This window comes from Cyanistes caeruleus, chromosome 29, assembly GCF_971803275.1.
Source record: "Cyanistes caeruleus chromosome 29, bCyaCae1.hap1.1, whole genome shotgun sequence".
NCBI classification, from domain to species: Eukaryota; Metazoa; Chordata; class Aves; order Passeriformes; family Paridae; genus Cyanistes; species Cyanistes caeruleus.
The window spans coordinates 4,535,337-4,547,465 of NC_141729.1; the positions used below are offsets into that span (position 1 = coordinate 4,535,337).

Here is a 12,129-nt window from a genome sequence, read left to right on the forward strand (position 1 = left end):
CCCATCCCGGGGTCCCTGTGCCCATCCCGGGGTCCCTGTCCGGGGGGTCCCCACCCCGGTCACGTTGCCTCACGTAGCCCTGGCCCCGCCCCTTTCCCCGTCCGGCCCCGTCATTGGCTGAGCGGCAGGAAGTGAGTCAGGGCAGCGCCTGCGGCCGGCAGGGCGGGGCCGGTTGTGTGGGCGTGGCGCCGCCGGGGGTTGGGCCAATGGCAGGAGGGCGTGGCGCTCTCGCCCAATGGCAGCGAGCGGAGGGCGTGTCCTCATGCGAGGCCACGCCCCCACTCGGCCGCTCGTGGAGGCGCTGGGCGGGACCTCCGCCCCGTCCTCCAATCAGCGGCGGCGAGGGGCGGGGCCTGCCTCAGCCTCCGCCAATGAGGGGCGGCGGGGGCGTAGCGCGCGCGGGGTCTGGCGGAGCGGCGCTCGGGGCGGGCAGAGGCCGCCGCTCCCCCCCCGCCGCCGGTCGCGGCCCGTCCCGGCCCCGCCATGGCCGCCCCCCCCCGCCTCGGCATCCAGATGCTGCTGGAGGCCGCCGAGTTCCTGGAGCGGCGGGAGCGAGGTACCCCCCGCGCCCCTCCCGGTACCCCCGGTGTCCCCGGGCGGGCCCCGCGGTGACCCGCGCCCGCCGTTGTGTCTCCGCAGAAGCCGAGCACGGTTACGCCTCGCTGCGGCCCGGCGGGAAGGACGGGGAGGCCCCGCGGCGCCGCGCCAAGGCCCGGAGGAGCGGCAGCGGCGGCAGGTGACGGCAGCACCGGGCGGGGCGGGGGGACCGCACCGAACGGGCCCGGCCGTTGTGGGGCCGTGGGTCCCGGCCGGGGCAGCTCCGGGCACCGTGCGGCCGGGCCCGCTGAGCCCCCGCTGTCACCGGGCCTCTGGCTGGGCCGGGCTCACCCCCCCGGCCCCGGGCTCCGGTTTGGCCCCGCTGTCCCCGGCTGTGCCGGTGTGTGACGGGCCCCGGGGCTGCTGTGGCCGGGTGTCACGGCTCGGGGGTCCCGCTGTGCCTGTGGCCGGGCCGGGCCGGGCTCTGCTGGGTGCCCCCCGTCACCGGGGGTGTCACAGGGCGGGGGGCACCCTCCTGTCCCCAGGGCTTTGGGGACAGGGAGCTCCTCCTGTCACCGGGTGTGTGACAGCACCGGGCAGCGCTCCCGTCTGAGGTGACCCTGCCCGGTGAGGTCCTGTTGTCGCCGGGTGTGTGACAGGACTGGGTGGGGCTCTGCTGTCACCAAAGTCCTCCTGTCACCGGGTGTGACACCGTGGGTGGGACCGTTCTGGCCCCGGCTGGCCGGCCCAGGGAGGGGACCTGGAGGGGACCCTCCTGCCACCTCCTTAATTCTCCACCCTGAAACCCACCCAGAGCCCCCCACTGTCCCTCCTTGGCTGATTCTCCCTCTTCCTCCTCGCTGATTTTAAATACTAAACCACCTTTTCTCCAAGCTGAAGCCGCCTCCAAGCACCCACATTAAATTCCAGGAGCAAATCTCACATCCTGGAGGATTTATTCCATCACATCAACAGCCTTAAAATCCCTCTGATCCTCGTGCTGGGGGGAGCCTGGGCTGATTTTGGGAAGGGCTGGCTCCAGGACGTGTCCCCAGCCGAGGGGACACCGTGAGGAGCAGCAGGTCCATCCCAACACGTCAGCAGCGCTGGATGGTGCCAGGGAGGAGCCAGGCCGTGATGGCACCACATCTGTCACTCTTTTCCTGCTCGGGAGCGATCCCGTCTGTGCGACGCCTCACGGCCGACCTTTGGCAGCTGCCGGAACAAATCCACCTGGATTTGCCCGTGCTGCCGTTCCCCGTGTCCCCCAGGGCCGGGGTGGATCCCCTGCGGGGGTTTTGGGGTGTCAGGAGCCCCTCCAGGGGCCTGGAGCTGCCGGGCTCAAATCCAGCTTTGTCCTGCCTGGACACGCTCTGGGTTTTCCTTCTCGGAATATTTTGTTTGCTTCAGGCCAAACTATCACCGTTCTCAGGAATAAAAATCCCATTCTGAAGGGAAGGCTGGTGAAGTTCAAACTGGTGGGAATCCAAACCAGTGACTCTGTGGGCACGAGCTCGCTCTGGAGGGGATGTGGGAGCCGCAGAAATGGGAGCTCCACCTGCCCCAGGGTGAAGCTGCCATCCCCTCTGTCCCCCTGCTTATTTCAGCCAAAATTAAAAGCCATCAATTAATTTTATTTTTTTTTTGCTAAATATTGATGATGGTGAATGCAAGTCCAAAAGAGAAAGCAACCATTCTAGGTAGAATCCAGGCAGAATAGAGGATGGATTTTTAATTAATGAGTGTGGAGGTGATGGGAGCTTCACCTCTGTCTGTACCAGTGCTCAGGAAGTGTTTGGGTAATTTAGAATCAAGGGAAAAACTCATAAGTCTGCAGCCCATGGAAACTCCTTGGTAAAGGGCTGTGTGTGAAACATGCAGATTTATCCAGGGAAAAATTTAATGGAGAGACTGCACAGGAGCCAGAGGGCTGAGGCCTTCCATTGTGTCAGGAGAATCTCACTGGAGTGGGAAGTGTCTCTGCTGGGATAGAACATTTCTGGGAACGTGGGAGATATGGCTCTGATCTTGTCAGAAAGCCAGCAGAGCCACTGGAGCAGGATGATCCATCGGGAGAGGCTGCTGGAAAAGTGAAGGAGACCTCCAAGAGCATCTCCCACCGCTGTGGTGGTGACATCCCTCATTTTCCCTTTGCTGGCATCCCTGGTTTTCCCTTCAGTGACATCCCTTGTTTTTCCAGCACTCCCAGATGCTGTGGGGCCATCCCAGGAGACATCCAAACAGCCTGTGGGTTATTCCCACATTTATGTAACATTATTGGCACGTATCAACATTTCCCCCAAATTAGAGTGGAGCTTCCTGAGACCTCTGGAGGTTTTAGGAAGTGAGTAGGCAGCTCTTCCCTAAGCACCTGGAAACACAAACTGTGTGGCCTCCTGTGGAGGGAAAGTCAGTCGTGGCTTCTGTTTTCCACCTTTTTCCAGCTCTATGGGAATTGGGAGTTTCAGGGGGATTTTTCATGGGTTTAGTGTGTCAGTGGTGCCTCCTCCAGAGCTGCTCTGTGCTCACAGGGAGCTTTTTCCACGTTATGTTCCTGGCAGGTCGAGGGACAGGGATGAGCTCTTGATCACAATCTCAGCTCTAAAAGTTGAGTTTCTGGTTTCAACTCCCATTTTCTGGTTTTTCTGACCCCTTTATTGCCACTTACCCAGCAGTCTCTGTGTCTGCATCCTTGCATTCCCCATCCCTGGGTATGGAGCTCTGGAAGCCCCCTGGGTCTGCAGGTTTTCCAGGGAGCCTTTGCTAATTCCCACATGTTAATCCCAACTGTTAATCCCTAATCAGCCAGAGGAATTAATAACTTCTTCCTTCTTTTCCAGGTCGACGCACAATGAGATGGAAAAGAACAGGTGAGTGCCAGAGGGTTGTCAGGAGCTGGGCTGGGGGGAATTACTGCTTTCCCAGGGGTATTCCACCTGAGATGGGTTGAGAGGGAGAGTGGGAGGGAAGGAATGGGATAAAGGACATCAAGGATTAAAGCATTCCCTTTTTACACGTGAGTTTTGTTGGGAATGATATCCCACCTCCACAGCCAGCTCCCACTCTGCTTCTTCAGGGAAATTACCTTTTCACATCTTTGAGCCAGTCGCAGTTTGGGATTTATCCCGAGTAAATCCCACTTTTTTTGCCTGTGTTGTCATCCCAAGGTCCTTTGGGTGAGGAAATCCCAGGTCACTCCCAGCATATCCCAAACAAGACCAGCAGGTCATTGCAAAATCCGTTTGGAGCTGCCTGGGATCAGGCGGTGCAGGGATGTGGTTGCAGCGCGTTCCCGAGGATCTGACCTACATGTTGGGATTGGAGTGATGGACACAGGGAAACCTGGGTGTGCTGGGAGCATCCCTGCTTTCGGCAGATAAAGGGATTTCCTCGAGGAGTTTCCCTCCAGCATTAATGTCCCACCTGTTAAAGCAGAGAAAAGCCAGATGTTCCAGGAAGAGGGAGGATTCCTGGAGCACGGCCAGTGCTCCTGCAGGGATTTGGGGTTTTGTATCCAAAACAGTCCTGTTCCTACTAAAAATAGGGAAAGGGAGCTCTCCCAAGGGATTTGGAGCTGGGTGTTATCCTGGGCAGCTTCAGCTGTCAGCAGGAACCAAACAGCACTCCTGAGGTGGAGCCTTTTGGGGAAGAGAATGACCAAAAGTTGATATTCTCAGCCAGAATTCTGAGGTCGTTGCCTGGGATCATCCCAACAGCCCGGGATGCCAGCAGGGTTCATCCATGAGGTTTTCCCAAGGCATCTTTTTGCCTGGCTGCAGTTTCCTCCCGGTTTCTGGAAGCCCATGGAGGCTGGGAGGTTGGGTTTAGCTCCTGCCACCCCATTTTTCCACAGCAGAGGGGTGGGAATGCCATTTGGGAAGCTGATGCAGCTGTGTGCTCCCGTTCCAGGCGTGCCCAGCTCCGGCTGTGCCTGGAGAGGCTGAAGGGGCTGGTGCCGCTGGGGGCTGCGGCCGGGCGGCACACGACGCTCAGCCTCCTCACCAGGGCCAGGCTCCACATCCAGGTGAGCCCAGAAATGGGATCTGGCACTGGGATCGGAGCTGAGAGCAGCATCCAGCACGGGGCATGGGCTGGGATTGGGCTGGGATAACTGGGAGAGCAGGAATCCATACAGCTCCACATCCCAAGCGTGCTGAAGACGGGAGCCCCTCGGGAGCCGGCGGTGGCTGTGCTGGGGTGGTTTGGCTGGGAATGCCGTGTGGTTCCAAGGGAATCCCAGAGCTCAGGGTGCCGGGAATGCTGTGTGGTTCTGAGGGAATCCCAGAGCTCAGGGTGCCGGGAATGCCGTGTGATTCCCATGGTTCTGAGGGAATCCCAGAGCTCAGGTGCCAGGAATGCCGCATGGTTCCCATGGTTCTGAGGGAATCCCAGAGCTCAGGGTGCCGGGAATGCCGTGTGATTCCCATGGTTCTGAGGGAATCCCAGAGCTCAGGTGCCGTGTCCCCCACAGAAGCTGGAGGACCAGGAGCGCCGGGCGCTGCACCAGATCGAGCAGCTGCAGCGGGAGCAGCGGCACCTGCAGCGGCAGCTGGAGAAGCTGGGCATGGAGCGGGTCAGGATAGACAGCATCGGCTCCAGCCTTTCCTCCGAGCGCTCCAACTCGGATCGAGGTGAGAGCCCTCGCCGGGGCGCGGCCGGCGGGAGGCCTGGCCCCGTTGGAACGCCAACCGTTCCCATTCCTCCGGCAGAAGAGATGGATGTGGATGTGGAGAGCACGGACGACCTCCCCGCCGACCTGGACTGGAGCAGCAGCAGCCCCAGCGACTCGGACGAGCGCGGGAGCCTCCAGAGCCTGGGCAGCGACGAGGGATATTCCAGCTCCGGCGGGACCAGGGCCAGGCTGGCCGGCAGCCGTAAGCTTCCCGTCGGGATATAGGGAGCTGATCCCGCGGCCGCCGTCCCCTTGGGATCCCGTTAGCCAGCACACCGACCCTGCCAGCATTCCCCGCACGGAAATACCGAACATCCCACAGCTCCAGCCGCTCCCGGGGCTCCGTCTGCACCGCCAGCCTCTCTGGCCGAACCTTCTCTGCCAGGCCCGACATTCCAGCCACGCCTGAAGCGCCCGGGAATATCCTGGCAATAACAGCAACCTCAAGAGCCTTCCCCGGGCTCCTTCCCAGGCTGTCACTGCCCGCTATTCCCGATCTTCTCTCCGCTTGGGTGGCGACATCGTGTTCCTAATCCTCAGGACCGAAGAAGCTGAGCTTCTGGGAGCAGATCCGAAGAGAGAGCCGGTCCTTTGTGGAGTTTCCATCCGTGACAGAGCGGAGCCAGGCCGGGAACACAGAGCATTTTGGGCACAGGGATCAGCCTCAGTCGGGGGTTCCTTCCCCCGACTCTAAATATTCAGGGACACCCCATCCCAGCCCTCGTGTCGTCCCGGAGCGTTCCTGGCGTGGGGAGCAGCGCTCAGAGCCATCCTCACCCCTCGGGTCGGCCTCCTCCGGGCTGGGAAGTTTCTGCCCTCCCTAAACCCGAAAGGGATGTCCCACCTCCCTTCGTGGCGTGGCATTCCAGAGCTCTGGAATTCCTTTTCCACGCTTCTAGTCTCGGGGACAATTCTTTCTACCTCGGAGGGAGCCCACGGACTCTCTCCACCCCTTCAGCACAAAGATGATGCCTCTGCTCAGCAATAACCCCACGGGACTCCCCGGATCGTGTCCATCCCTCCGGGATTTCCCCAGACTCGCGGAGGATTCCAGAAGCCACCACAGGGAGGGAAGCCCTGGGGTCAGGGGTGTTCTGAGCCAGGGCACCGTCAGCTGCCAGTGGTGTGGGTTCGTTTCCCGATGCACTGGAGGGAGCATTCCCTGCTCCTAGAGATGCTCTGGGAATGTTGACGTGCAGAGAGCTCTGCTTCCAGCACTTTCCTTTTCCCCTGGAGTGCTCCAAGGGCTTTTCCAGCCCCGTGGATCCGGCCAGGCCCTGGTGAGGAGTGGGCAAGGAGCTCTCCAGGGCTTTTCCCAGCTCTGGGATACAAACCCTGACCCTCTGCCAGTCCCTTTCAGGAATCGCCAGTGCTGAAAGGCATCGAGGTGCTCCATGGAGTGCGAGGGGATGAGCAGCAGGAGACTCCAGTGCTTTTTCTTTTCCTTTGTCCTTTCCCCTTTTCCTGTTTCCCTTTTCTCCTTCTCCTCCTTTCCTGCTTTTCCTTTCCTTTTCTCCTTTACTGTTCCCCTTTCCCCTTTTCCTTTCAACACCCCAATCCCATTCCTGGCTCACTTAGGGCAGTGGGAAGCCACCCACAGACCCCACAAGTTGCCCAAATCCCCCAGATTCTTTTTCCATTTGCTGTCTCCTAAGAGAAGAAAAAAAAAAACCCAAACCACAAGGAATTTTCCTTTCAAGCTGCTGGAATTTTCCACCCTCTGGCATTGCCACAGACCAGGGGTACCTGAGCTCAACCCCCTGCGTGGTCAAAAAGAGGGAAAAAAAGGCAAAAAGATGGAAAACACTGAGGAAAAGAGGAATATCAGCCCGTGGGGGCCGGTGCCTCAGGTGGCTTCTGCCTTCACCTGGGGAATCCCAGCGGAACCCTCAGGCAGGTGATTCCCAGCACTGGGAAGGCCCTTCCAGAGGTACAAAGCGTTGAGTTTTGCTTGGTTTTGAACATCCTGGAGGTTTGGCCTCAGCACAAATGAGGGGTTTTGGCAGCTTTGTGCCTTTTTGAGTTCCCAATGCCTTTTTTTTCCCCTTTTTTCCCTTCCTATCCCAGACTGACCCCTTTGCAGTGTCGGGCTGTGCTCCGGGAACCCCAGAACTCTGCACTAACCCGGAATCCCCGGGTCCCCAGTGGTGGTGCCAGCCTTACCTGGAATTCACTGATCCACCAGCATTCCTATCAAATAAGCTGCAGGAAGGACGTTTTTATAGGTTGTGACAAAAATCCAGGGAGTGCGGGGAGTCGGATTGGGGCAGGGACGGGTGGGAATCAAAAATCCCCAATTTTGGGCTGTTTTTCCTTTCTTTTTCCTTTTGGAAGGCAGATCCCGAACCACCAGCTCCCGGGAAGCACCAAAATGTTCCACCCTGAATTTTTCCAGTGGAGCCATCCCATCTCCACTCAACCTTTCCTTTATCATTCTTTGGTACAACTCTTTTTTGTGCTTTTCCATCATTTCTTTCTGTCCTTTTTGCTTCCCAAGAAGTGGATCCACCCCAGCCTTGGCTCCGCTGGGCAGTTGGGAGCGGACTCGGATCCCATTTCCAGCCGTTCCTGCTGTAAATATCCCATTGTTGGGCTGATCCCCGTGTCAAGCCAATAGAATGGTGCTTTTTTTTAGGAATTCCATGTTTTAGGAGATCTTTGCTGTGTCCATGGATATTTCTGTCTTGTTTGATTGTTAGGAAATAAATTATTTCGTTATGAAAGAGAGGCAGGAGCTGGAATTGGGGAGAGAGCAGGAAGGGGATGGTGGGGCTGGAGATCCACGTTCCTGCGGGGACCTGTGGAGGGTGAGGAGGTCCCCCCTGGGCTGGGGCTTTGTCCCTTGTCCTGTCCCTGGGCTGGGGCTTTGTCCCTTGTGCTGTCCCTGGGCTGTGTCCCCAGAGCTGCCCCAGGGGACACTGGAGCTCTGGGAAGTGCAGGGTGGCACCGGAGCCTGGGACACACGGGGTGTGGCACGGGGATTTGGGGCACACAGGGTGGCACACATGGTGGCACACACAGTGACACACACGGGGGCACATGGTGGCACACACGGTGACACACACGGGGGCACACTTGGGGGCACACACGGTGACACACAGAGTGACACACATGGTGACACAGTGACACACAGGGTGGCACATGGTGGCACAGGAGGATTTGGGGCACACACGGTGACATACACGGTGGCACACACGGTGGCACAGAAGGATGTGGAACGCTCAGGGGGACGAGGACGGGGCAGCCCAGGGTGGCACAGGGTGACAGAGGGCGCGGTGTGGGGCTGTGCCACCCTGGGAGCCACCGCAGAGCCTCAGCTGGGGCCCGTGGGGCCCTGCTCGCCCGCCACACCCGCGCTGAGCACCCTCCAGGCAAGTGGGGTCAGGCTGGTGACCAGGGAGGGACATTACGGGAACAGCAGCGGGGGAAGGACGGGGGGGCAGGACAGGGGGGGCACGGGGACTTTGGGGACTTTGGGGACACAGGACATGAGCGGGAGGGCACGGAGGGGGACACACTGACACGGGAGAAACAGGAACGTGAGGGTTTGGGGACACTGGGGGCTTTGAAGGGCCATGGCAGGTTGGGGGAACACGGGGACGGGAAGGGACAGGGGGACACAGGGGGGGAATTTTGGGGTGTGGGACCGTGGTGACACAAAGGGGACATGGGGATGTGGGGGCATGGCAGAGGGGGGGAGGTGGCTGGAGGGGACATGGGGGGCTGAGGGGAGATTGGGGACAGGGCAAAGTGTAGGGGACAAGGGGGTGTGGGGACATGGGACCCCAGTGGGGACAAGGGACCCCAATAGGGAACACAGGGACAGCAATGGGGACTGAGCAGGGACATGGAGACATTAAAAGAGATCCCTGCTGGGGACATGGGGACCTCAACCAGGAGGTGCCTGTGGGGACAGCGGGGCGTGGGGCCAGCAGCAGAGTGGAGGGCAGGGCTGGCAGGCCCCGCCGTGTCCCCGGGGCTGTGACACACCTGTCCCTGTGCGCTGGCACAGTCCCAGCGGCCACATCCCTCCCGCGGGGCTTTAAGAGCCCGCAGGCTCGGCCCTGCCAGCACCGCCCGGCCACTGCTCCCGTCCTCGGTCCTGTCCCCGCCATGGCCCCGGCGCTGCTGCTGCTCCTCTTCCTCCTTGGGACCACCCCAGGTAGGACCCCCGCACCTGGGGGCACCCCCAGAGCCGGGTCCCCCTCCAGGACCCTGGGACGGGGACACCTGCCTGGGCAAGGGGGGATGGATGGGGGCCCTTGGGTGGGGGTCCAGACCCCTGGGACCCTCTGGGGGCCAGGATGGGGCATGGGGGGTGTCACTGGGGGGCTGCCCCCATGAGGGAGGGGTCTCAGGTGATGTAATGGGGGGGTCCCTTCCACCTGGGTCCCCCCATGACAGCAGGAGTGGAGTTTTGGGGGTGATGTGTGACTAGAGGTGGGGTCACGGTGCCAGGGACCCCCGGGATGGGGTACTGGAGTGGGGGGGTTCCTTGAGGGGTCCCCCCAGAGGGCTGGTGTTGGGATGGGGTGACTTGGGGGGGGTGTACTGGGGGGACTCTGGATTGCCAGGTCCCCCTGGCTGGGTGCTGACAGTGGCCACAGGTTTGGGGGCTCCGGGGGGGGGCTGTGGGGTGCCCCCCACTGCCTGGTGCCAGGACTGGGTGACGGCGCTGCGCTGTGGGGCCCTGGGGCGCTGCCCCCACCTCACCCAGGGACATCCCGACATGGTGAGAGACATCCCCGTGTCCCCATCACCCCTCTAACACCCCTCCAGCCATCCCTCTGTCCCTCTGCCACCGCTATGTCCCCAAAACTCCACTGGGGTCCCAGTACTCCCATCACGGCCCCACCCCAACCTGTCCCCATGTCCCCATGTCCCCATGTCCCCATTCCCTCGTTCCCATGTCCCACCTCCCAGCATCCCTGAGCCACAACATCCCCACGTCCTCCTCTCTTGCCATTCCCCAGTGTCCCCCGTTCCTGTGTCCCCATGTCCCTCATGTCCCCACTGTCCTCTCCTGCAGGACGTCTGTGCCTCGTGCCTGCAGCTCTTCACCTTCCTCCGCCAGGCCTCCAATCGATCGGCCCTGGAGGTGCCCGTGGGGACGGGGGCCAGGGGCCACTCTGGGTGTCGTGGTGGGTGCCAGGGAGGTGCCACTGGGAGTGCCACTGTGGCTCGTGAGGTGGTGGCAGCCACTGAGGGTGCCACCACAGGTGCCATGGCCACAGCAACCCCCATGGGCAGCAGTGGTGACAGGTGTGGCTTGTGCTGGTTGGTACGGTAGTGGTGGCTGTCACTGCGGCTGTCACTGCAGCTGTCACTGTCACTGCCCTGGCACAGGTGGCTCTAGATAAGGTGATGGGCATTCCCTGCCTGTATCTCTCTGTCGTGGTGACCCCATGCCAGGCCCTGGTGCGGGCTCTGGTCCATCACCTCCTCTGGCAGATCCAGCACCTTGTGAGTGGCAGCAGGGGCCCAAGGCAGGGGCTCTGAGGAATCTGTGGCCCCCGGGACATGCAGGCTGCTGGGGGCAGTGGGCACATCCAGCATCCAGGAACACCCCGGGCTGCTGGGGCCCTGGGGACAGCCGGGTCACCCTCTGCTCCCTGCAGAAGCCCTGGCAGGTCTGTGCCACACTCAGGCTGTGTCGTGGAGAGCCCGGGGCCGCCCTGGCCGTGCCCATCCCTGAGGTGCCCGGCACCCACCCGCAGGTACGGGGACATGGGGACAGCGGGAGGGTTGGTGGCGGTGACCCTGTGAGCATCGGCACTGCCACCACGGTGCTGGGGGGGGCACAGCCACGCTGTGTCCCCAGACCCCGGGCAGTGTCCCCAGCACCCAGGGCAGTGTCCCCAGACCCAGGGCAGTGTCCCCAGCACCCAGGGCAGTGTCCCCAGACCCAGGGCTGTGTCCCCAGACCCAGGGCTGTGTCCCCAGCACCCAGTGTCCCCCCTCCCCAGGGCTCCGGGCTGCCCCCGGAGGCGCTGCCGCTGCCGCTGCCGCTGTGCTGGCTGTGCCGCTCGCTGGTGGCACGGGCTGAGGCCGCTGTCCCGGTGGGCTCGGTGGCCGCGGCGGTGGCCGGGCTGTGCCGGGCGCTGCCGCTGCCGGTGGCCGGGGCGTGCCAGTGCCTGGCCGAGCGCTACGCGGCGCTGGCCCTGGAGGGGCTGCTGGGCCGCCTGGGACCCCGGCTGCTCTGCCGCCTGCTCCTCGCCTGTCGCGGCGGGGACAGCGGGGACGAGGACGAGGGGACGCTGCCACCGCCCTGGATGCTGGAGACCATCGTGGTGCGGCTGGCGGAGTGTGTCAGCGAGGAGGTGAGGGGGGAACACCAGGGGGACACGCTGGGGTCCCCAGGAGGTGATGGGGCACCCCAGGGTTACACAACACTGAGGGGACACGTCCCGGGGTGTCACAGCCCCATCACCCCTGGGGACAAGCGATGTCCCCGGTGAGTGCTGCCCTCCCTCGAAAGGACAGTGCCAGAATCCGCAGGGCACGGCCCCGGGGAGGGAGCTCTGGGGGGTCCCCACCCTTGGGGGGACCCCTCATTGCTGTGTCCCCCCCACAGGACCCCAAAGGTGTCGGTGTCCCTGCGCTGTCCCCTCCCCTGGGCCCCTGTGCCCTGGGCCCCATCTTCTGGTGCTCGGGCCCGGAGGCCGCCCGGCGCTGCCAGGTCAGTGGGGACAGAGGGGGGACACGGGGGACACAGGGGACACAGGGATGGGGGGCTGCCACCCCCAAATGACCCTTCTGCCCCTTGCAGGCCCTGCAGCACTGCCAGGAGCACGTCTGGCTGTAGGGGGGCACCAGGACCCCCCAGCATTGCACAATAAAGTCTGGATGCACCTCAGTGTTTTGGGGTGTTTTGGGGGGTGATGGGGGCTGGGGGGTCACGGGAAGCAGCAGAAACCACA

At 62.1% G+C, this 12,129-nt stretch overlaps 2 protein-coding genes across 6 annotated transcripts; both read left to right on the plus strand.

Moving 5' to 3' along the window:
* The first annotated feature begins 332 nt into the window (after nucleotides 1-332).
* MXD1 (MAX dimerization protein 1) lies at nucleotides 333-7,932 on the plus strand. Of its 4 annotated transcripts, none has more exons than XM_086865298.1 (6): nucleotides 396-556; nucleotides 640-736; nucleotides 3,378-3,407; nucleotides 4,447-4,561; nucleotides 5,009-5,168; nucleotides 5,247-7,932. In XM_086865298.1, exons 1-6 carry the CDS (start codon nucleotides 484-486, stop codon nucleotides 5,432-5,434), a joined length of 663 nt encoding a protein of 220 aa, XP_086721424.1. In that variant the 5' UTR covers nucleotides 396-483; the 3' UTR covers nucleotides 5,435-7,932. The 4 variants fall into 4 exon arrangements, with proteins under 4 accessions (XP_086721422.1, XP_086721424.1, XP_086721423.1 ...); XM_086865299.1 differs by having other exon boundaries at nucleotides 405-556; nucleotides 5,012-5,168; XM_086865296.1 differs by having other exon boundaries at nucleotides 333-556; nucleotides 5,009-7,932.
* A 1,310-nt stretch (nucleotides 7,933-9,242) lies between these two features.
* On the plus strand, nucleotides 9,243-12,065 carry SFTPB (surfactant protein B). 2 transcript variants are annotated; one of them, XM_086865295.1, is made up of 8 exons: nucleotides 9,243-9,371; nucleotides 9,817-9,941; nucleotides 10,239-10,307; nucleotides 10,556-10,672; nucleotides 10,828-10,926; nucleotides 11,176-11,529; nucleotides 11,784-11,888; nucleotides 11,979-12,065. In XM_086865295.1, the coding sequence occupies exons 1-8, from the start codon at nucleotides 9,323-9,325 to the stop codon at nucleotides 12,012-12,014; spliced, it is 954 nt and encodes a 317-aa protein (XP_086721421.1). In that variant the 5' UTR covers nucleotides 9,243-9,322; the 3' UTR covers nucleotides 12,015-12,065. The 2 variants fall into 2 exon arrangements, with proteins under 2 accessions (XP_086721421.1, XP_086721420.1); XM_086865294.1 differs by lacking the exon at nucleotides 10,556-10,672 and having other exon boundaries at nucleotides 9,261-9,371.
* The last annotated feature ends 64 nt before the right edge of the window (nucleotides 12,066-12,129 follow it).